Source organism: Anabas testudineus, chromosome 17, assembly GCF_900324465.2.
Source record: "Anabas testudineus chromosome 17, fAnaTes1.2, whole genome shotgun sequence".
NCBI lineage: Eukaryota > Metazoa > Chordata > Actinopteri > Anabantiformes > Anabantidae > Anabas > Anabas testudineus.
The window spans coordinates 3,802,644-3,827,261 of NC_046626.1; the positions used below are offsets into that span (position 1 = coordinate 3,802,644).

General features: G+C 37.8%; 1 protein-coding gene across 6 annotated transcripts in view; it reads left to right on the forward strand.

Annotated features, from left to right (window-relative positions):
* astn1 (astrotactin 1) overlaps positions 1-24,618 on the forward strand; it is a 335,466-nt gene that overhangs the window by 73,462 nt on the left and 237,386 nt on the right. For 2 of the 6 annotated variants that reach the window (XM_026373631.1, XM_026373636.1), the window contains exons 3-6: positions 6,170-6,426; positions 6,558-6,700; positions 9,601-9,750; positions 23,796-23,945. In XM_026373631.1, the coding sequence (XP_026229416.1) occupies positions 6,170-6,426; positions 6,558-6,700; positions 9,601-9,750; positions 23,796-23,945 (700 nt within the window). The remainder of the gene's footprint in view (positions 1-6,169; positions 6,427-6,557; positions 6,701-9,600; positions 9,751-23,795; positions 23,946-24,618) is intronic. The other 4 variants (XM_026373633.1, XM_026373632.1, XM_026373637.1 and 1 more) reach the window with 4 other exon arrangements.

Sequence of the window (24,618 nt, forward strand, 5' to 3'; positions counted from 1 at the left end):
CTGACAAACTGCAGACCCAAGTTTGAGTCCAGAGTCCTGTGTGATGTTGTGTTTCGGCAAGTCTGTATTGATTTTTTATTTTTCTTTAGTAAGACAGTCCACTATCTTTCCCTGACCCTAATTGCCCAAGCATAAGAAACTTTAGTAATGGTGGAGACTACAAATATAGGATGGTGTAAGACAAAAATCTGTTGCTGCCAGTATCACTGTCTTACATTTCCTTTTCAACTAGAACTCTCCATTAATGCTAAAGAAATGGTGTACTTATAAATGTACAGAATATGATAGTGTAACTGTGTTTTATGACGGATGTCATGAAAGATTTGCAATTTAAATTCCACTGTGTAACTGTGGATGTAATATGTTAGCAAAATAATTGTGTGCAGAATTTAGGTGCTAATATGCTGCTGCTCTCAAGGAATCATAGCAGTGCATTTGGGTCTATTAACAAGGAATGGTGCATGCATGAATCGTATAGTTACGTCTGAATAGTGCTCGCAGTTGGTGGAGCTTACAATCAACTTCTTAGTATCTGAAAAGCCACAGCTCCCATTATATAAAGGTACAATTGTGGTGGTGTGGGCAACTATGTAATTGCTACATGGTTTTACCTACATCCATAATACTCACTAATGCTTTCTTCTAAAGTAATTGTTCTAGCTGTAATCTCTGCTGTTCAAAAACTCATCTCTGTCCTGCTTTTATTCCAGACAGGGAACATCAGCAGGACAATATAACATTGGGAAAGACTGCGTTCTGAGGCTGTATCTGTAGTTATTAGTCTCACTTTTGGCATATCTCATGCCAGTTGCATAATTATGTAAATTTTGGCACAGCTTTTTTTGTAGGATGCCCTTCCTGATACAACCCCTAGTATCAGCTGTACACTAAGTGCACTTAAGGTTCAATTTTACTAGTTCTATACCCACAAATTAAAATACTACTAATGATAATGCCCATAGATAGAAAGACAAAGCATCACCAGAGGTATTTTAGATCATTTGTAGCGAAACATGTAACATGTAAATTTTTGTGGCATTTCCTCAAGGAGATGCAAAGGAATTTCCTTCAAATGCACAAAACCTTAACATTTTAGGAATTTCCAACTGAGTGATTGCTTTACAACCATAAGCCAGTTAACTTTAACAGAATAAATGTTTACATGACAAGTGTTGCTTGAGATTCACATTATTTTCTTCTCACCACACACAGTCTATCACTATTATTGCTTCATGCTGTATTAGCTTTTATGAAATGCACCACCTTATACAAATTTTCAGTGAGAAAACCCATATTTGTTCAATGTCAAAATAGAGACTGAATCTTAGAGCCTACTGCTAACTAATGTACTTTAATTTCATTTTATTAAATGTATTGCATTTTTTACTTTAACAGCATTCAAACAGATTCAGACTTGCAATAACCAATATGGGAGAGGATTCAGTGCATGAATACTGTCAAGTTTCCATTATATTGTATTTTAATATCAAATTCAATCAAGTGGCCCTTTGGCTTTGATAAAGTTGTATCATATTCAAAGCAAGAAACTTCCTCTTGCTATCTTGTTGCTGTCAGATAGTCTAGATCTTTCCGCCTGCCTGCTTAATGCCTTGCAACCAGAGACTAAGTGACAGATTGATAACTCAGCTCTAATAACACGCCTGCTCTGTCAGATTGAGGAAGACCATGTCTTCTCTCCTTCATTCAGGACTTACATGACAGGAGTGTAAGTCATAAGGAGCACTGGTGCCATTATAACATCATCCTCATCCGTTAGTAAGTGGATTATGGGGCTAGAGCGCTGGCATGCTTTGATGTGTGGTTTGGATTTATTGGCTCTATAAGAGGACACAGTCCACTTAGTCCTCACTGTCATTATAAGTAATGCCTGGCATTAAACTGCTTTTTTTCCATATCATCTAAATTAGCCCCCTCTCTTTAGTCCTTATGCAGGCTGATGAGTTTGAATTGCATTTGTCACTGAGGTAGATCTGATAAAGAACTAGTTGAAGTAGCTGACATTTGACATCTTATTCTAGTTTATTTTCGGATAAATGAAATAACGGCAGTACTTATATTTTTAAATAATAACATATGTTGAATGAATCAACAATGAACAAAATTTAACATTTTCAACAATAAAAGTTTTTAACAAGCAACATGTTAACTACTTAGGAAACAAACATTTCACTATCAACAATAATAAACATCATAACTACTATTGAATTTTGTGCTGTTTAATCTCATCTTCATCTCAAGGGGTATTTAAACATACTCTAACTGAAACAGTTCGAGGCTGCTAAAACCAAATGAAAAAATAAAATGAAAAAACAAAAAATCTGTCTGGATAATCACTTTGAAAAAATGCACTCCTAAAGGTTAGAATTGGCTGGTATGTCAGACTGCAAAAAGACGTTTGAGTTTTGTCTCTTCCATGCAGGAACGAAATTCAACTTTTTTTGGGTGTCTTGTAGAATGCTCTTTTTACATTCATGCTAGTTTTGCCACTGTGGTGGGCCAATTTTAAATGGCATATTTTGCACTATTTTATGTTTTTACAACCATAAAAAAACTCACAGTGCGAGTGAAAAAAGCATATAATGTATGTATAATGACCTTTAAAAAGCTAACTGGAGACAGGTGGTAGCATAAATTAAGAAACTTAGTTTGGAGATGTGGACTAGAGCTACTTCAACTTACAAAAAACACGACAAATTTATAACTTTGCTCCATACAAGAAGAATGTGCTTATGGGAGCCATGCTCCACCGAATCGAGCTGTCAGAGGATCTATGTACGATCAAGAATTGTTGATTTACATAAAGCTAGAAAGGCTTACAAAGTGATTTGAAAGACTTTAGAAATTCACCAGTCTACAGTTAGGCAGACAATCTACAAATGGAGACACTTTGGGACTCTAACACAAAATTACTGGCAAAATGTGTTGTGATAAAACTATGATTTAACTATTTTTATAGAACACACAGCACTACATCTGGTGTAAAAAGGTCACTGCATATCATCATGAAAACATTATTCCAATTGTAATGTAATTGTTTATGTTATTATTTTAGGTACATTATATTTGTTAATACTCTTGACTTAGATGAAGATCAGATCACATTTTATAACAAATTAATGAAGAAAACCAGAAAATTCCAAAAGGTTCCCATACTTTTTCTTGCTACTGCATACAGTATATACCCTGCAAATTTGACTATCAAAGTGTGAAGGAGAGGTACTTTAACATACAAATTTATTTAGAGTACAGTTTTTTTTCTATCATGAGTAGAAGAGATCATCGGTGACTTTCAAAGTGCTAAAAATGTAATCACTACACACCAAATTACTCTGGTCTCCTTTTTGACCACTGTGCATGCAGATTTCCTGCATAAGTGGCCCATATCATAGTGTCATTTGTTAATGCCCTTGACTATGCAGATTAAGCAAACAACTTATGCAAATAGACCTCTACTTTGCCAATTTAAATGAATATGAGCAACTGAAACTTCCATTGTTATTCAGCCTCAGAACTCCTAATATGTTTGAAAGGGGATTTGTTTTATGTAAATTACTGATTAAAATCCATTTTTTATTTAATCATTTTGCCTATCTTTCTGTAACTACTTCTGCTTGTTTGACTGAATTTAATTTTTTCCTCTTTTCAAATCACTTGCTGTTGTCTGGCCAAACTATTGCTTAGTGATATTTGATTATTCATTTTGTTTTATAAATACTTTCTAATGATATTTTAAAAATGAAGGGTAGTGATAGTTTGGACTTAGTTACATTTTATAAAATAGGTCTGCAGCGGTTAATTGATACTGTTTTTCTCTTTCACTCTCTGCAAGTGTGTGATTTTGGTCTCAGTTCTCAGCTGGGTGGCATCACATTATGCAAAATTGTTTGGTAAACTCAATACAACCTGTTGTTATTCTTAGGGCATAAAACAATGCTTTGTCAATTACTGACACTAAAGGTATCACTTTGTGTCTGTATGTGATGCACACAGTCAGTGGACTACAGTATAAATTCATTTAATAATTGTCTAACTAGACATTGTTGTGGCTAACCATACCTTTGGCACAGGTTTGGCACACTTTGGTTGACCTTTCAGGTCAACCAAAGTGTTATGTTTCCACAAATTTTCCAGAGCATCTATGATTGTTATTACTTGTGGCTGCATGCTGGACCTGTTGCCATGACATCAACATATAGTCTTTAGAAGTGCAAACACAATCAGTTATTACTTATTAATGACCCTGCACATCATCACCCTATTTTTTGGCTTGACTTTCCACCATGCTTGCTGTGTTTGTATCTGAGATGCTCAAGTTGCAGTGTGTATCCAAACACATCATGATTTAACTTTATTGTTCCTATCACGGTATGACTCTGACATACTGTAGATAAAGTAAGAGTGAAGTCAAACTGCCCAGATATCTGCTCTCATTGCTGTTATTCATAGAGGAGGTGTGATCTGATATCTTTCTTCTTGGCAAGATTCTCCAACAGTTTTCTCACATTTTTTGCACACTTTGTTGTTGTATTCCACCATCCAATTTTGTCTCTGTCCCCCCACTTCTGTGTCCTCAGGGCAGGCTCCATGCCCTCCATTTGTCCATCTAGTGCCCACATCCTGTCCTTTACACCCACAGGTGCTAGTGTGGATGTGGCTGTATCCCTCAAGTCCTAAACTGCCTCATAAGTCATTAAAATCAGAGAGAAAAATGAGTAAAATAAAAGTAGTCATACCGGTCATGACCCAGTCATCTGGAATCAGTGCTTCCTAGAATACATGTATGAGCTGATATTTACATTTAGTCATTTGGCAAATGGTTATATCCAAACAATAAGAGACAGAAAGACATTTGATGCAAAGTGCCACAAGAAGAAATACATATTTAGTGAAACAGAAGAGCTGGACAAGGGAGAAATGAATCAGAATCTGATGTGGGTCACTGGAAGCTACTGCAGAGTTATAAACAGGTGGTGTCCTTTTTAGTTGGTGCTGCATGTTGTATCATCTGCAGAGGTTTAATTGTGCATGATGGGAGTCGTGTCAGTAGGGCATTGCAGTAGTCATGTCAAGAGATGACAAGCGCTTGCACAATTTAGTTTAAAATAGTGGTTGACTTGTACCTTTCATATTTCAACAGACAGCTGTTGACCTTGTGATGTTTTTCACATTTAGGCTTGTGTTGCAAAAGTCAACCCATGCTGATCACACTAGATCTGAAGAGGATAATACCGTCTCCACTAGAATAGCTGTAGCTGTAACTGCAATTAGCAACCAAGTGGATTTCTGTTAAGAGGAAATGTCACAGTAATGTAGTTTTAGGTTAGAAACATTATTGCAAATATTTGTCATTGTGAATCAAGCTTGTAGAAATGGTCATAGCCTAGATCTGATGGGTTTCGTCCTCAAGTGAAGAGAAATAAGAGCTGATCGTGTGCAGTGATAACTATTTACAGTAGCCAGTAGCCTTATGGAGAGGACTAGGGTAGGTCACACATCTGTTCTGTCATTATCTGAGTTTGTTGTGAGACTGTGAAGCAAATTTTTTGTACTGTCTCTTGCAGTATTTGTTGCATGCAAGGTTAATGAGGATTTCAGCTCACATAAAATAATGCACAGTCTCTGTCCCACTTTGTGTGTAGTTCTGAGTAGTTCAGAGATTAGGGAAGTGAGGTTCACTCCAAATGAGAGGAATAAAAGACTCCTGGTTTGAGAACAGCAGCTGAGTGTAAACATGGTACAGTTTGCATGTAATCTGCTTTATTTTTAAGTGATGCTGATCCTTTAAAACATGGTGAGATCAGCCCAGTACCAATCCTTAGCTTAATTCAGGATGTCTAGCACAAAGGAAACAAATAACACAGGAGCTACATTCAACATGGCCTTAGACTACTTTATCAGTCAAGAGACTTTGTTTTAACATTAAATTGTTGCATGGTAGCATGACAGCTACTGTCAGTTAAAACACAGTAGGTCTTATTCACTAAATTGCACCTGCAACCTTTTCAAATGGTACTGTTGGCATCACAACTTTGACTTTGATCTGTACTCTACTTGGCAAGGTTCTCTGGCTCTGTTCATGCCTTTGACTCTCTCTCCCCCCTCTCTCATCTGTCTGTCTCCGCTCCAAATGCCACCCTCCTCCCCTCAGGGTGGGATGATCGCACTGCTGCTTTCCATCCTGTGCCTGGTCCTGATCCTCTACACCCGCAGGCGCTGGTGTAAACGGCGTCGCATCCCTCAGCCCCAGAAGAGTGCCAGCGCAGAAGCGGCTAATGAGATCCACTACATCCCCTCAGTGTTGATGGGAGGCCAGGCCCGGGAAAGCTTGAGGAATTCCCGGGGTCAGGGGCCCAACTCCAGTGGCACCCTCAGCATCCGGGAGACACCAATTCTGGATGGGTACACGTAGGGTTTGGGTGGATGAATATTATCTGAATTACTTTTTTAAATGTATTATTAGTGGATGTGGATTGCTTGTCCACATCTTGGATAAATCAAAATAATTGGATGCTAACTGATATCTAATTCACCCACAGGTATGAGTACGACATTACTGACCTACGTCACCATCTGCAGAGGGAATGCATGAATGGAGGCGAGGAATTTGCCAGCCAAGTCACCCGTACCCTGGACTCCCTCCAGGGTTGCAATGACAAGAATAATATGGACCTCACACCTGGTAAGTTGACCAATACATATGGTTAGGTCAGCTCATGAAAAGAGGAGCTGGTTCATCAAGTTGGCTCATGTCCTGAGTTAGTCCATTGGGATAAGCAGCTGGTAGCACTAATCCTCCCAAATGATGCTATAAAACTATGATGTAATTTAAAAAGTACCAATCAAACTGTGAACAACAATGTCCTGACATAAACATGCCATTTATGTTTGTCTCACACATAACACCAGTCAAAAGTATGGACAAACCTATTTATTCAGTGTTTTTTCCTTTATTTCTATTAATTTCTATATTGGAGATTATTACTGATACTTAAGACATTGAACTATGAAGGAACACATTTATGTAGCAAGCACAAAAACATTATGTATATTAGATTCCTCAAAGTAGCTGCTGTTTTCCTTATCAAAGCAAAAGGTCATGTTGAGGAATCAAAAATTTGCTTTGTCTACACAATTATGTTAATGTGTATTAACGGTTTATTTTAAATTGTTGCTGTATTCTTTGTTACAGATTTGATGTAGACACTGAGAGAACAGAAAGAAATGCTGAATGAGATTTATTTAATTATAGTAAACATTGCACACGATTTCTTTATTGTGCATTTGAAACTTTTGATCATTGATCATTTAAAATTACAAACTAACTGTATAACTTTGTAACTGTGTGTGTGTGCGTGAGGTTTCTCCTCTTCAGCCATATGAAAAAGCAATAACAGCATGCCGAAAAGGTTACATATGCCAGTGCTGAAGACATAGGGATACAAAATACATTATTTTCCAGGCATGGAACAGTATAATTACATTACCACAGTGGCAATAATTGAAATAATTTTTAAAAAGTAATTGGATTTTTAATTAAATATCTTAATGTATTACTGTCTCATACAAGTGGGAAGTAATCACCCAGGTTAATGTATGTCCAGGGGGAGAGGACTAAAGTGTTAGCTTCATAGACATGAAGGCTGGCAATTATATGTCTATTAAAAATCTGAAAATTTAAATGAGATGTTTGTTCGTAACAAAGACAATACATTCGACAAAAATATATAACCTGCACGTATGTCTTCAAAGAGGTTTATTCCTCACACTTGAAATAATCAAAAGGCTTCCATGCCTGCCAAGAATTTGCTTGGAGAACATCTTATTCATAATCAGTGGATGCTGGAGTTGAGCACCACTCTCAGGAGAGTTATTGTATGAAGTGGAGCTGTTTTGAAACTAGGTATTCCCTCTGAATTTCAATTTGCAGCAGATCCAATGCTGTGATTCAGCAGGAGATCAGTGATGGTCACAGCGCATTTACAAGGTGTTCTTATAAAATCCAAACAGCCCCTACACACAGGTGATAAAGCAAAGTGATCCAGTAAATTAAAGGTATTTTTTAGCCTTTATTGCATAGATTACCAGTAGAGATGCAGATGGGAAAAGAGTAAGTGTGCACAACATGGAACAAAGGTCCAAAGCCAGACTTGAACTGGGATTTTGTGGTTTCACAGACTGTGCACTGTCCATTAGGCTATCAGTGCACTGCAGCATTTAAAATGATTAATGGACTAGAGAAATACAAAATGCAGGTAAGAGGCCACACATGGAATACTGAACAATGTAAACAACTGTAGAGGTCGCTACAGGGTCACAGAGGAAAATGTAATTGTTATTAAGACAAAAAAGAACACTTATCTACAATCTACATATTGTTTTCACATGTAAATTTATACTTTGTGCTTCAGCTTGCACATTTAATTTAATTTGCAATAATGGATGCTACATTTTATGTCAACATTCAGTGTTAATTTGAATAAAAGCTTAAGGTTTTTTGTTGTAATGGTATGATATGCACAAGAGTGCATATGTAACTCAGAGTTGAGGAGGTAGTTTAAAGTTAGGGTTACAGTTAAGCCAGTTAGATGAATTTTCAATTCCTTCAATGAAAGAAATCTCCAGTAGAACCAGGGTGGGCATTCATATGTCTCTACCAGTCGGGGTTTGGTGAAAGTGGAGAGAGATAAGAAATGTCAATAATCTCTGAAAGCATCACAAGTTGTTGATTTTATAGTATCAACAGTTGGGTTAAGTATTTTATGTTTTTAGCATTTTAAACACTACGCAGAGCTAAGAAGATTTGTACATGTTTAGTCTGTACAGTTGCAGAATTCAGTACTTGATGCCTAATATGATACAATATAACATTAATTGCAGTACTGAGAAAAACATGAATGCATGCGCTGCACTGCATGGCAATCAACCCAATTTGCCTGAAAGCTGTAATTTGTGGACCTCACTGGCCTTACAGAAACACAATCACCAAAGAAAGGATGATGATGATGGGTAGATATTTAAACCACTGCAATTTCTTGAAGTGACAGGACGTTTTTCTAAAAGCTAACACAAAAAAAAAAAAGAAAACTCCTGGTGACAGTGGTATGAAATGTCACGGTGTCAACAAAGTCAGTAAGATTCATGTTTTAGAGCCAATGAGTACAACTGAAATTGACAGACCAACTGGCAGACTGACATTGCCATGCCTAGAGCCATTCAGCTAGCATGGCTTAAAATAACTGTGGAATGAAAAACTACCACCCACAGAATTATTACAGAAAGCATGTTCTTAATGTAATATGTTTTCATTGTTTCACTGAAACTATGTGTCTTAATATTTACCAACACAGATGATTTCATCCTTTGAGATTTAAATGACTTTTTTAATTCCCTTGATGAATTTTAATTTCATGCCAGCTTTTTCCTTAATTTGGTCTATTTGAACCCTACTGGGAGTGCTTTCTTACCATTACTTTATCTTTTGTCTGCTAAATTGTGATTTGAAAAACCATTAAGCCAAAAACATTCACTTGCCTGCCTTGCTTCTTGCCTTATTTGTAATTATATCCCACTTCACCACAGTGAGTGATAACACCAAGCTGGCTTTAATGAACAAATACAAGGACAACATCATCGCCACGAGTCCCATCGACAGCAACCACCAGCAGAACACTCTGCTTCCGCACAACACCTCCACGAGCCAACGCAAGCGTCTCTCCAGCAACACCCGTGGTGAGTCACTCTACCAGGTAGATTTACCCTTTGACAGACTACAGCAGAAAATAGATCACATTTAACACCACTGCTTGTGAGTCGATCTACTACCAGTGGCAACAAGCACTGTCATGTGTAGCTGCTTGGTTGTGTTTTTACATCCAGATTCTATGCCTGTCAGGTAAAAAGTCCAGCGGTCAAAGACACAACTCTGAATGTATGCTAATATTGCTCTGTACAGTGACTCCTAGATGTGTAAATAAGCAGTTCTTTGCTAGAAAGTTCAAGACTTGTTTTTCTTGTCCACAAGTCCCAAAAATAGAACAAGTACCTTCCACTTCTTGCCCCACAAGAAGTGGAAGGTAGCCTCGCTACCTAACATTACCATAAATTCCCACTAGGCTTGCTGTTATTACTCAGATTTGTTTATTTTATGTTATTTTGTAACAAGCCAGATGTGGTAACAAAATACCAGACCTCTTATCTCAGTACTCCAAAGGTCCTTTTCCACAGCAGGGCACTCAGGGCAGAAGAGCTCTGCATTTACCCCACAGAAACCAGGATATAGATTTAGTTGGAGCTGTAGTTCATGCCTATGGTTGAGGTTAGTACTTTCTGAAGGTCCAGGGTTGGGACCTGCAGTGCAAATACTTTGCAGAATCAATCAGTCAACACTGTTTAAATCACAACAGTGACTTTTCTTAATACAATATATGAAAACATATTTAAACTAACAAGCCTTTAAACTGTGACACAACATTGTATCTTTAATAGGAATTATTACATGCTGTATATCAAAGTCAGAGTTCAACTTTTCCAGTCTGGGATTGAGGGATTTTGTGGCACATTGTCATTTTACTATGCAAGTGTGTGTGCGTGTGTGGTGTGTGTGTGTGCGTGAACAAACACATTAGACATTTTCCTGTTTTTGCTCAGGAGTCAGGTGCAGCTTTAATGCCATTTTACATATTATGTGGCTGTTGCTGCATGGGAACCTAGTCACAGCATATACTGTGGTCCATGGCACACACATTGAAGCTTGAGTGAAAGTGTATTAATTTTTTTCACCAACAATGAGACATGAAATGTAGTTATTAGGTGTACATCTCACAGCAGCATTGTGATCAATTCCCAGCTGCACTTCTTTTATCTGCAAATGTTTATCTCTCACAGCTCTAAAACCCTGCTAGAAATCACAGCGACTCACTGAATGCCACCAGCAAGTTTAATCATTGACAACATCGTGAATGACCTTTGGAAAACTCCCAGAGACCCAGAGACATTTTCAACACATTGGACAAAGGTTATCAATAATACAGGAACAAATACAGGTTAAAGGCTATGTTAAAGTTAAATCAGGAAACACCACACTCAGGGTCAACGCAGTGTTATAATCTACATCAGAGATGAACTCCCTTCATACAATGTGAATGTGAAACATACACCTTGTTTTGTTTATTGTGGTCTTTTTACTCTAACTGTTTGGCTTTCATAGCGTCGTCCAATCAATCTGAAGTACTTTTTGTGTTCCACACTGTTGTCATTCAATTCCCATCTCTTTTCATGTTCATCCCCGTCTCCTCAAGCTGCAAAAGTGTAGGAAGTTGTTCTGTATTCTATTGAGGAGAGGGGTTACAGTTCATAAAACCGAGATACATTATCCCATTATGATAAACAAGAAAAAAAGAAGGGAGTGACATTTTCAGAATGTCATTCTGGAAATTTTCAGTTAACCTAAGACCATAATTCACTTTCCTCCACATTTGGCTGCAAGGATGCTTTATTCGCAGCTGCAATTAAACACCATTTTGTGGCTTCTTTTGTAGCATAAAGAGAGAGTGTACAGAAATTCAGAAGTCTTCTCCAAACAGTGAGGAAAAACTCTAAAAATTGTAAAACTCCACAGTAACACAAGAGAGGTATTCATTCTGCATTTGTACATAATTTATCACACCCACCTCCCATGTATTTGTTCCACCAATCAGTCATCTTAATTACATGTCCTACTGCAGTGATAGAAACCAAACATGACTCTTGGGACATTTTTGTTTTTTGCTTTCAAAGTAGAAGCATCTATTCCTTGTTTTCTTTCTTTCTTTTTTCTTCCTCTCTGTCTTTCTCTCTTTCTTGCTGTATGTCTGTATCTGACCTTTCTTTCTTTTTATTGCACACCTGCAGCCACCACGGCTTTCCCAAACTGCGATGAGTTCTCGAATAAGAGAAACACAGTGGAGGAAAACAACATCCAACCTATCTCTTTCATGAATAATTGAGGTTGAGAACAAAGACTTAACGTCCCCAAAAGCCTACAGAAAGGGAAGTTAGGCACTGTTGGCAGCTCCAAATGGAGGTGTTGGTATATTAAAAACGTCAGCGCTCAGAAATCCTGTAACATGGTTTCAGTGAACTGCAAACAACACAGTGATGTTTACCTTGCCCAGCTAGTCTGTGAGGCTTCATACCAAAGTAATGAAAGAGTCAGAAGGTCTGAGGTTGATATTAGCATTGGGTCTGCCTGGATTACTTTGCAGTGTTGACTGGTGCATTTCTGCTGTCTACTATATAAAAAAGTTACTGCTACAATAAAAAACTTTGTATGCTGTAAAATTCTGTCTCAGAGTGTAATAGACTTGTCTTTTCCAGAAAAAAATAATGGTATTGATTATTTGTTTGAACACTTAAACAAGCACTGTACCTTCTGACAAGTACTGCCATGGGAAAAGTGGTTGCTGTCCTTGACACATTAAAAAGAAAGCAGTGTTAAGTTGTATTGGCACTGCAAAGCCTCCTAGGGAAAAGGTCATGGTGGTTAGTTGGACATATGCCGTATATAACGTTAAGATGGACAGGTGTCACTTAGCGATACATATAAATTTCTTACATGTAGAAAAACGCCAAATTAGTAAGTTCTCAGATTTGGCATTTTTGTTGTTAAAGATCCAGTCTTTTGCTTGCAGGGGTCAAGCAAATTGTGTAAATGCAAAAACATTCAGAGTTTTTATTTTTTATTTTAACGCTATATTTTGTTTTTTTAAATGTTTTTAATCAGCATGGATGGAATGGTTGTGCAGCAATTTCCCTTCATTCAGGACTTATTCAGTTTCTGCTCTGGGAGACAACAGAAATGACCTTGACTTAAACCAGTGGAAAACAAGATTAATATGGCAGGGAATTTTTGTCACTGACTGCTCTAGTATTTTTATGCTGGCTATAATAATAGTGATTAGTGTAGCATTGCAAGCTACATTAATTTACCCAATAGCCCTTAGGGTACACTGCCATTTACTGTAATACATTTTAATAAATTTTGCAAACAAAATAAAAATTAACACTTATTTCAGACAAAGTAATTTGACGGGACAAGGCATTCCATGAGTCCTGCTGTCACCAGCCCAACTCAGCATTTTAAAACATCTTTTGCCTAAAAGATGTTTTTTTGTTTTTGTTGTTTTTTCGCCAGAAATACAATTTGAGTTAAGCTGTGAGTGGTCATCAGGAGATGACAAGGAGCCAGGATACTCAGTGAGCAAACACAATTGAGATACTTTATATAAACATACCCAATGCATGAGGATAGATAATGCATCATAGAGCATAAAAATATAGCTTAATTAAGAAATGTGTTCATCTTGCAGGTCTGATCCCATTGCTAAAAAGTTAGTGGAAACCATCCAATAAGAGCAGGAAACTATGAAATGTACTGGGCGATCAAGCTGTTAACTGTCTGGAATCACACATACCACCAAAGCATCTCTCAAGTGATACTTTTTTTACCTGGTTGAACAATACAAGTCAACCTTTAGATAAATGTAGTATATCATAGTTTTTAGTTGGACAAAAATCCAGCAGAACCAGGCTGAAGGTGGACAGCCATCTGCCTCGACTGGTTGAGGTGGAAAGAAGAGATGGGAAGCAGGTTGGGACTTGGCAGGTATGTAGGGCCAGTAACTGCTGGTTGGGGATACTTGCAGAAAGGTGCAGAGAGAAAGAGGAAGAAGCACAGCTACGGCAGAGAGTAGACACAAAGCTCATTGTTTGTGTTGCTTAGCAGCAGTGAACTGCTGGTGCAGTTGTGGAACTGGTTGTTTTGATGAGGCCCAATAACTGATTATATAAACAAACAAATCATTATCTGTTGTGAAGTAAAAAGTAGTGTTTGTAGAACTGCATTTTTAAAGCAGTATCACATTAGAAATCTGGTTGTTGCCGTGCTGCATGTCAGCATGACTGTGATATCCTTGGCACTCAGCACTCATGCCTTCAATCCTAGCGAAGGGTATAGGGGTATAGGTTTAGATTGATAACCGGAGATCCAGGAGACCTTCGAGTGTAAATACTTATTTTTAACACATTCTCTAAGTGTAAAGTTTTGTTTCAGACCTGTTTGTTTACAAGTGGATGGAACATGAAGCATTTCCAGACTCAGACCAAACTGTGCAAGATTACAAAAGATACGCAAACTCAAGGACGTGGTCTGTAAGTGTGCAGTTCACACCATGGCATTATTCATATTCATTACTAACTAACTTGGCCCCTGACAGTGTTGAATGAATACTTATTTGGAATGAATGTGTCTAAATAGTACAATTTTGCTTCATATAATAAATGGCTGGAACTTTATCTGAGAATGGTATTGTAAGTGGTGAGAAATGTCACATTATATCATGTGAATTCAAGATAAAGTGTTACCAAATTATATTTTGAAAACGTTGTAGGCCCAATAAACAGCCCTTTCTCCAAATCATGCTAAAGATCCAGTCTTGTACAGTCCAGCTGCAATTTCAAACACATCTGTCTTCACAGAGTGATTTGGAGTCTTTGTTGTCCTTTTTGAGCAGTCTTGTGGTCTCTGTCTATTTATCTGCAGCTCTTTCTTCGACTGCATCTGTTAGAGTTTAGACAAGCGTTTGGTCTGCTTTATTATGTCCAAGCCAGACAACTCACTGACACCACAGCTCCATGCTTAGAATAAGAAAAGTCATCCTAATTAACTCAGTAGTGTTTAGTTTATTTTTAATGCACAAATATGAAGCCAGGAAGATACGGAAGGAAGCAAGTCCTTGTGATTTCATTGTAATTGCTGTTGTATAAGCTTGGTGATGTATTTGTTTCCTAATGCACTCAAACGACACACACACACACACCACTTTTGAAATTTTGATGCCTACAGGTTAGTACTCTCCAAAGCCAGCTGCATAAGAATGAGGCTGTCTACTCAGGCAATTAGATCTGCTTCATGCAGTCTTGAGTCCTTGTTGTCGGTGTTTCCAGTCCAGTCAACTATTTTCATCTTTGTCATAAAATATGCACAAACAGAGCTATTGTTGTCCTCAGTAGACAACTTCAATGCACGTATGAGGCAAAGGCAGGTGATGTATTGACCCCTTTTTGCTGAAGATGCCCAAGTGCCTCTCTTCAGTCCATATGTCAAGGTATTTAATGGACCCCAGAGTTTTTTCTAGAGCAACTAAAAGAAACAGAATTGCCAAATGGGAGCAAGAAATTACAGAGGGAGTGAGTGGTGTCGGCCCCCATCAGTATTTCATGATTATTATTGCTGAGCAGGTGTATAATTTATTCCTAATTAGTCAAGAGCAGATACGGTATGTGGGTATATATTTTTTTTGTACTTTTGTACTGCAATTGAAATCCTGTCTAGTGTTACTTCTCTGTATTTTATAATGGAATCCGTCGATGGAAAAGGCAACAATCTCTTTATTGCTTATAAAGATAGTTTGGGGTATTCTGTAACTTGGGACATGATGGCACAGACAGATATGCAAATAAAGTATTTTATCCTCTACTGTGTTTCAGCTCCATTAGTTTGTCTTGTTCTGCTGCAAAAGATGGTGGTTTCGTAACAAATGGACCTAATTCATGGGTCTTTTGCAGCAGGGGAATACTTTTCTACTTAACCAATCTAAACACTATGGTTATCTTTCCTTAAAGTGAAAGATTAAACCAGCCGAGGTGTAAAAACATATCACACAAGTAAAATAATTTTGCAATCCAACCTCCATCTGTAACATAGTCAGACAGCAGAAAAACATTCTCAGAAACTTTAGTGGCTGCCAAGCAGTAGGTCATCACTCTGAACCACTGAACATTGGTGTGTAACGTGTGTGTCAATGTCTGAATGCTTCTTTTTTATCGCAGTTAAAAAGAAAATCTCCAAAATCTTATCATGTCTTTAGACATACATAGTTACATTACATACAATATGTAACTACTGATATTTCTAAAATGGTTGATTCAACTTGCAGCATTTGAGGTCTCTGGTTGAGCTTTAGTGAGGCACTTCGTATCCCTGAGTGAAAATTGTCTTTTATGCTTGCTGAAGAATTCAGACTCTTTGTCTGGGGACTGTTCTGCTATTGCCGTCATCCATATTAGTTTGGTTCCTAGTTTAACAAAAAGTGCAGTGTCACATATTGAATGTAGGATCTATGCACAGTACAAAAGGTTAATTAAAACAAAGAGCGGAGGAAGCTGCCAAATCATTGTTCTAAGCTCTGTCTGCAAGGACTAGTACATCTGACAAAAATGGGTTATGTTTCTTAGTCTGATTCTCCCACTGTTAAGATGTTATACAGTATACTTCCAACCTCAGTTTTACAGTTATAACTTGCAGTTATTAGTTATAAATATTTAAGACATATATGTGCACTGCAGCCAGGTGGTTGATCAACAATACTGTCATCTGTATTTCTACATTGTAAATGACCATATTCTTGCCTCTGTGAACTGAAACTATGTGCAATAACTCACAATGTATGCACATGGACGTCTATACCATCCTCTTGAATTGAGTAATTTGTGGAATTTATGGAACATTTACTTTTATCATACACCGCCTGTCCAAAGAAAGTCACCACCTTGATTTAACTAAGCAAATAGGTAAAAGCCTCCCATTGGATAATTCGTGAATGGGTGATTATTTTTCAGCAGACAAATTATTTAACCCTAACTGATGTAGTGAGTAGCTTCTCATTTCTTAAACTACCACATCTGAAGACACATCCTGTGGTTGTGGAACAGAGGTTAGTCTGTTTCAGAAGGGTCATTGATGAAACTACTAAAACTGGGTTAAGAACTATACAATGGTCATGTGGTCTGATGAGTCCAGATTTACTCTGTTCCAGAGTGAGGGGTACATCAGGATAAGAAGAGAGGCAGATGAAGTGATGCCCCCATCATACCTAGTGCCTACTGTACACGCTTGTAGGGGCAGTGCTATGATCTAGGGTTGTTGCAGTTGGTCAGGTCTAGGTTCAGCAACGTTATGTTATTGAATCGAAATTAAAGCTAAAGGTGGACTGGCAATGTATTATCGACACGTAAATATAGCATATAAAGATTATTTTTTTTGTCCTTTGATGTGTTACATTGTTTTCTTTTTTTATTGTGTTTAAACCTGTCTTTAAAAATAGGGACTAGCAGACCTGTTACAGCAGGCGTCTCTTGAAACAGGTCCATGGTGGTGGCTACTCTACTATTTGTATCTTGTAAATGAAACAACATAAAGACCTAGTTATAATTACTTATGATGATTTGATTATCCATCAATCAGTAGATCCAGCCATCCATACATTCATTATCCTAACAACTTTTTCTAAGGGTTGTGGGGTTGCTGGAACCAAACCAAAATTTCAATTCTGTAAATTATTATATAATATTCTGTATATAAGGTCCTCTGATGTTTTTTACCATCATTGAGTGTGGTACCTTTGGATTCTATTTAGTAGCAAAGGCTGACAAATAACCTGTTGTGTGAGATTTACTCTTATTTCCTTAGGAGCCACTTTTGTTTTCCTCTGTAAGCCAGGCAGGGACATGCCATCACATTTCAAGTGCCATCTTGCCATGATGTGTTGAAGGAAATCATTGCGATCCCTGCTTTTCTGATGAAACTTAGAGGAACGTAAGCACCAAGCTGAACTGTGAGCCCTCCGATACAACAAGCTTGTTTTTTTTTGCAAAGCCTTACCACTAATTGGAAAAATTTTAACTTTGATATAGAAAACCATTATACACAGTTGATATTAATGCCCAACTTAGCACTTTTTTCAAATTCATTTTGACTTTGATCTAAATGTTATTTCAGTAAATTTCAACTGCAAATGTCTGCAATAGGTCAGCCAGCACTCATCTCAGAAGCTGTAAAGTACTTTTTCCTCTTAACTGTTTCTGAAAATACTTTTCTTCTTGTACATTACACAGATAGACATGCTGTTGCACTTTGAACCACTTTAAGCTATTTTAGAGTATAACTATTACATTGTAGCCGACACTTTTTTATGTTCTCTCCTCTCTAAAACTCGTGCAGCCTCAAAGCCTGTCCTTGACAGCTCTGCTCTGTTCAGGTGTTCGGAGAGACACTTACAGTAATAGCGTCATTTACTATACTTGTGAACTTGGAAAGTCATTAAATAACACAAATAACTAGTGAATTATTTGGATTGATCTAATGTCACAGAATAAACCATAATACAGAAAAATAACCCACAGTATTTCCTCATACATCTGACCTACACAGAAACACAGAAATTAACTACATAACTAGGATTTAAAAAAAAAAAAAAAAAACAGAAGCAGCTTTCATAGAATTTATAGAATTTAGAGTTTTGTACTACTAAATGCTCAGCTTTCAGTCTGGATAATACAAGCTTTTTCAAAGCACTGCACTGATCTGATAGATGTCAAGCAGTGTGGAAATCCATAACTGGCTACCAGTTTTGGGCTCCTAAAGGCAAGGGACCTCAAACAAGCATTTGTTGCTTTTTTGAGGTACTAAAGCCAGTGGAGCTGCAGTACAACATGTATTTGCACCTTTTTAAACTTGAAAATCATATAATTGTGTAGCCCCAGAATAAAACCTCAACCCTAACTTAAGCATTAAAGTAAAATCTCATTGTCTGTATTTGCCTACAGACAGCACAAAGCTGTCCTAGTTTTATAAATTGCAATTTTGAGCTCCTGTCATCGATCCAGTGTTGATGTGACAGTTTCTCAATACTGGGTGATTTTTAATATCCAGGTTTGTTGCTTCAACATTTTTCCCTCAGAGTTATTTAGCTTCAACCTTTTCTGTACTCTCACTGGACCTGCTCAATCAGAGGGACACATTCTGACATGATCTGTGTCCTAAATCAAGGCCACCGATTTTGCCAGTACTTGAAAGACACACTGTAACTATTCAGTGCGGCCATATTTCTCTGTTCAAGTAAGGTTTGGGGAAACAGTTGATTGTAGTGTAGCTGATCACTGGCGTTTCCTTGAGATTACTTGTACAGTTTTGTTGGACGTTTGAAACTAAATTGATGGCAGTAAATCTGGAACCTTTTAGCCATCCTACCTGATAAGGACACATTATTACTCTTGTGTGTAATCCAGTGAGTATCCCATTCCCATATTCTGTCCATTTAAATCTACCAGATGTTTTCATTTTCTGCTCTATGGATCTATGCTTTTTTAATAACGGTGTGCATCACTTAAATGTCTTGGTTCTTATTTTTCAATCAGAATGAACAGTCAGTCAAATGTCTATTGTCTGTACAGGTAAAGTCTCTATACCAACCTCCTTATGGAACATTCATGACACACATGAATGGTCAAATCTTATTTTCCACACATTACCACTTACTACAATGGCAAAAAGAAACTGAAATTACTGTGTTTGATGTAAAACAATGATGGCAAAACATCCAAATGTGTGCTAAGACTATTTTATCCTTTAAGGCAGCATATTGCAAACGCAAGGCCTTTGTACAATGCAAACTGTTTTTCCTACAAGCACTGCAGCTTCTGTTAAGTGATCTCATAGCATTACTTGTCAGGTTAGACTAAGTGGCTTGCCTGTTGAGCTTGCAATAATACAACTGGACTTTCACATAAGAACTCTGGACTTGCCCTGAGTTGCTCTTTCACATATTTAGCACACAGCATAAGATTGTCCTTTTGGCCTCAGCAAACACTGCAGATATCATGTTTTGTTTAGGGCATACTGAAGCAGCGATAGGCATAAGATTATATATGATGCTTTCTCTAGAACACTCTAGTTTGTTGAAGGAAAATGTAAAGCCCACCACCAGAAAGTATCGTAAATATTTGCTCTTACTTATTACTCTGGCAAAGGTAATGTTGTCAACATGCCCACTTCCTCGCTATGAATTCTCTGGTCCTAACCTGCTGTATTCACACAGGGGCTCAATTGGACATTAATTAGATTTCCTAGGGATCTTGTTGTCCGCACAAGCTGACTTGGACATTGCCTTCTCACCAACAGCATCTTCTGTGACTTGTGTGGTCTACACAAGTTCAGGGTTCCAGTGCATGTCTGAAAACAAGTGAAGACTTAAATTAATTTCAGAGGAGATAAAATAAATTTCAAAAGGGAAAAGCACTGAGTTCTTGAATGATGAATGATTTAACTGAATTCTAATGGGTTCTAAGTTTGAAGTTATTACAGAATAGTTTTCTTTACTGGAACAAGTAGCTCCTTCTTCTCCAGTGTAGTGCATAGAGATTGTATTTGTCTTTGTTTCAGTGCAGAGTTTTAATGGCATGCTGAATAATGTTCTGGAAGACTTTGCTCCCTGCCACTAAACATTTGTGGGGAAAAAGTATGCAGTGAATGTGGCTTTATTATTAAATCAGTTGTGTTAAATGCTGCTGAGACAATGGTGTCATCAAAACAGCCATCCCACTTGTGAAGTCAAGGCAACATCTGTGCCGTCAGATAGTCATGGCTGCCAATAATATTTACGCTTTGCATTCATATCTACAGTGCATATTGTTGTAAAGCCAACAATGTGAAAAGCTGATGAAAATGTCCTTCTCAGTTTGTCACATTGACATTGGTGCCAAATTTGTTTTCATTGCCCCATTGTTTCGGAGGAATCCTCTCCAGTTTAATCAAACACTGTGTTTTGGTTGGGGATTTTTAACTCTCCTGTCACTGAGCAATGTTAGCATGAATTTTTATTTCGATTCCCATATATCCCGCTGAGGCAACAAATCTTTGCTGCTTTGATGGATTTTCCCACTCACTTTGTGATTCGCAAGCCACTAACACTTGTAAGACAAGCTTCAATACATGCCCTCTAAATAGTGCTAATGCCTCCAGTAAAATGGACCCAGCTTAAATGCATTATGGACATTTGATATTGTAAGAGCAATTTGTTTATTCGGTTGTTTTCTACTCACTGTATATCAATCCTCATGCTTAAGATTACAATGTAGCTTTAAATTACAGATCAGTCAGACTCCATTCACTGACAGGGACATTTAGTATATCAGCAACATGCAAAATAGACAGTCACTGAAGACGATGAAAGGGATTATTTCCCCACACAAAGCTGTGAATTGTTTTACCAGTGGAATAGCATTTTTTGATTTTGGTGTCCACATGAAAACAGTGAAAACAAATAAGCACATTAAAAAAGCAAGAGTCATGTTGGTATTGTCCAGCCACAGTCCATATTCACATACAGTGGCAAGAACAAGTATGTGAAATATTGTAGTTTTCTACATTAATCTGTCATAAAACATCTGATCTTAATCTAATTTAAGAGTATTAACAAACAGACCTGCAGGTCATTTAGGGGGAATTTTAGCCCATTCTTCCTGCAGAAATGCTTTAGCTCTGTCTTATTTTTTGGACGTCCCATGTGTGTCGCTTTCTTAAAGTCGTTCCATAGCGTCTCTGTTGGGTTGAGGTCTGGGCTCTGAATTGGCCACTCTTTTCTGGAGCCATTCTGTTGTGTGTTTTGGGTCATTGTTCTGTTTCATCCCCCAACTTCTACAGAGATTCAGCTGATGTACAGACATTCTCACAGTATGCTGAAGAATTTTCGATACACTCAGGAATTCATCTTCCCCTCAATCACTGGTCGCCAGACCCTGATGTAGCAATGCAGGCCAAATTATAGTGTTTCCTCCATCATACTTGAGGATTGGGGTGATGTTTTCATGGTGATATGCAAGCCCTTTTTACACCAATTGTAGTGCAGTGTGTTCTTTACAAATAGTTCAATCTTTGTTTTTTCAGTCCACAAAACATGTTCTTTTTAATAAGCAGCTGCTTCCTTCCTTGTGTTATGCTGAAGACACCCTGTTTGTTCAATGTTAATGAGTCTACATACTGTAGACACATGAACACAAATGTTAGCCCGTTCCAATGATGGCTTCAAATCTTTGGCTGTCTCTCACGATTGTTTGTTGTGCTCTTGGGGTTTGACTGGCCGCCCGCTTCTTTGTAGAGTAGCCACAGTCGCAATTTAATAATAATAATAATAATAATAATAATGTATACTTCATTGATCGCCTTGGGGAAATTCGTTTTGGATAGCTGCCAGACTGAGTTGGCGCTACTACAGGGTTTTGGTGTCTTGTCCAAGGACACCTCAACTAGTAGCCAGGAGGAACCCAGGAATTGAACCACTGACCCTAGGGTCTGTAGGCAACTGCTCTACCACCTGAGCTACTGCCACCCCCAATTTGTCTCCATTTGTAGATTGCTTCCTTGACATAGATGAAGATCAGATAAGTTTTATGACAAATGAATGCAGAAAACCATGAATCACAGTTCACTTACTCTTTTTGCCACTACATGTGTTGTATCTGTTGATGTCTGTTTTTCCTTCATATTTTTCACCTCAAATACTTCTTATCTTTATCATCTCCCATTTTTCATCCATACTTCTTTAAATGGGCTGTTGATTGATGATTGATTATCACCCAAATTTACCCAAGATACTACAGAATACTTTAAGCTGAGCTACTCTCACCTGCTTTCAACAGAAGCTGTCACAGCTAGAAATGGCTAGAAATGTTGTCCCTGTTATATTTTCAGGTGTTTTGTCATCATACATGTAACAATATTAGATTAGAAACTGCAGATCAAAGTCCAAATTGTGAAATAGTTTGCTGGCATTCTCTGCCCTAACAATTAGCTTAAAAAATTATATGTTGAATTTCAAGCACTTTACACGCTAGCTTGGCAACAGCAAGATATTAGAGGGAGGATTTTTTTTAGCTAATAACAATGATACAGTAATATCATGGTAATTATCAAAGTAGTAATCTTTTAATAGCTTGGGAATAACAACTGATAGATGTAGGTAACAGGTTAATATTAAAGTAAGGGGAGTAAAACATATTGATAACATTAACATATGTTTTCAAAATACTACTATCAGTATAAAACCTTAGCTCTCATCACACCAGAATTGGTAATTGCCACAAATTGCCACAAAAAACACTAGAACTGCTCTTTCTTTATTAAAAAACATCAAAAAACATTTCCACAGGAGCCGTGGCTGATTTGTTTAAAAGTCATAAAATGTATTTGGACTGTTTTTTTGTTTAGCTTCTACTGTATTATGAACCTTTAACGTATATAATATTGGTGCTTTCTGTTGTGCAGAGTTTGGCAGAATGGTGCAGTAGTAGTCTGGTATTTCAGATGTCACCAAAATTAAACAAAAAGCGTATGTCTGCGTATCTCGACAATCAACTTGAGTAATATGAGTGAGTGATCCCAGTGAAATGAATTTAATGTCTCCACAGTTGTTAGCCAGAGTTTTCTAAAAAAAAAAAAAAAACACAGATCAAACGGTAAAGGCTGCATTGTGTACACTCACCCACGCCTGCTGGGGAGTTTGTCTGGTTTTAGTTTCTATGAGATATTCCATGAAGTAAGGGCAGGTCTTCTTTTAGTCTATTCAAAGAACTATGTTAATGCATTGTTGCTGGATCAGTAAAGAAACAACAGAATCTAAAATTGTCAGCAATGTAAACCACCACCAAAAAAAGTTGTTTTCAAGTCTGGCTTCCATCTCCATTATCTTCCATCTCAATTATTGATTGGAGAAAACTTTTATGCTCTGATCTGTATCCACACTGAATCCAGCATCGGGTTCATCTTTCATTTAGGCTGCCCTTTCCCTGCCATCTAAGTGATGCCAACTTGAGGACACAATTTCACCACCACTGATCTAGAACTCATTTTTTTCATTAGAGTTGTGTTTTTGTGTGTGTGTGTGTGTGTGTGAATCCAACAGCGGGTTCAACTTTCTTGAACCCAGATGGGGACTCTGGGACGGAGGCAGACAGTGAGCCTCAGCTGGCCTTTTACACTGACCCAAACCGCAGTCGCCGCCGGAGTCGAGGTATGAGAAATGGTAACGCCAACAGCGCGTGGGGCTCAGGGGGTAAGGAGGACTCTTACACCTACAGACAGTCAATCCCGCCGTCTGATGGTATTGCCATCGCCATGACGCATGACACGTTACTTTTACATTGCATATAGCAGATGGATGGCTCCAGTGTTGTGTGTGTTCCTGAAGGAAACACATAGTTTTGTGTATATGCTGTCTATAAGCTGTGCGTGTGTGTATATATATATATATATATATATATGTGTGTGTGTGTGTGTAGAGTTGTTGTGAGCATGTAAAACTGATCTCAGTGCATCTGCATACAATCTTGTTAAATGAAATCAAACAAGATGATGAGATCAGAGGTTTTCAGCGGGAGCATTCCCATATAGTCTGCATCCTATGACACAAAAGTCACCATGCCATGAAATAATATTGCACACAAATATTATTTCTAAGGAGGATCCTGGGCAAACGCTGCCAACATGAAGCAGTGCGGCACGTTTCATCTAATAGCATGCCATATCCTTACAGCTTTGATGTACAGTAATAGTGTGTGCAAGAGAGACAAAGGAAGACTTTGGGAAAAAAAAAAGAAAAACATACAATGCCCCCAAAATAATAGGTGCTGTCAGAAGGCGTTACAAGACTTTATAACGCCTCCAAGCCAATTATTCCTCCGTCATGTGCACAGGTGTCACAAACACGGCAAAGCCTCCAGAAGTGA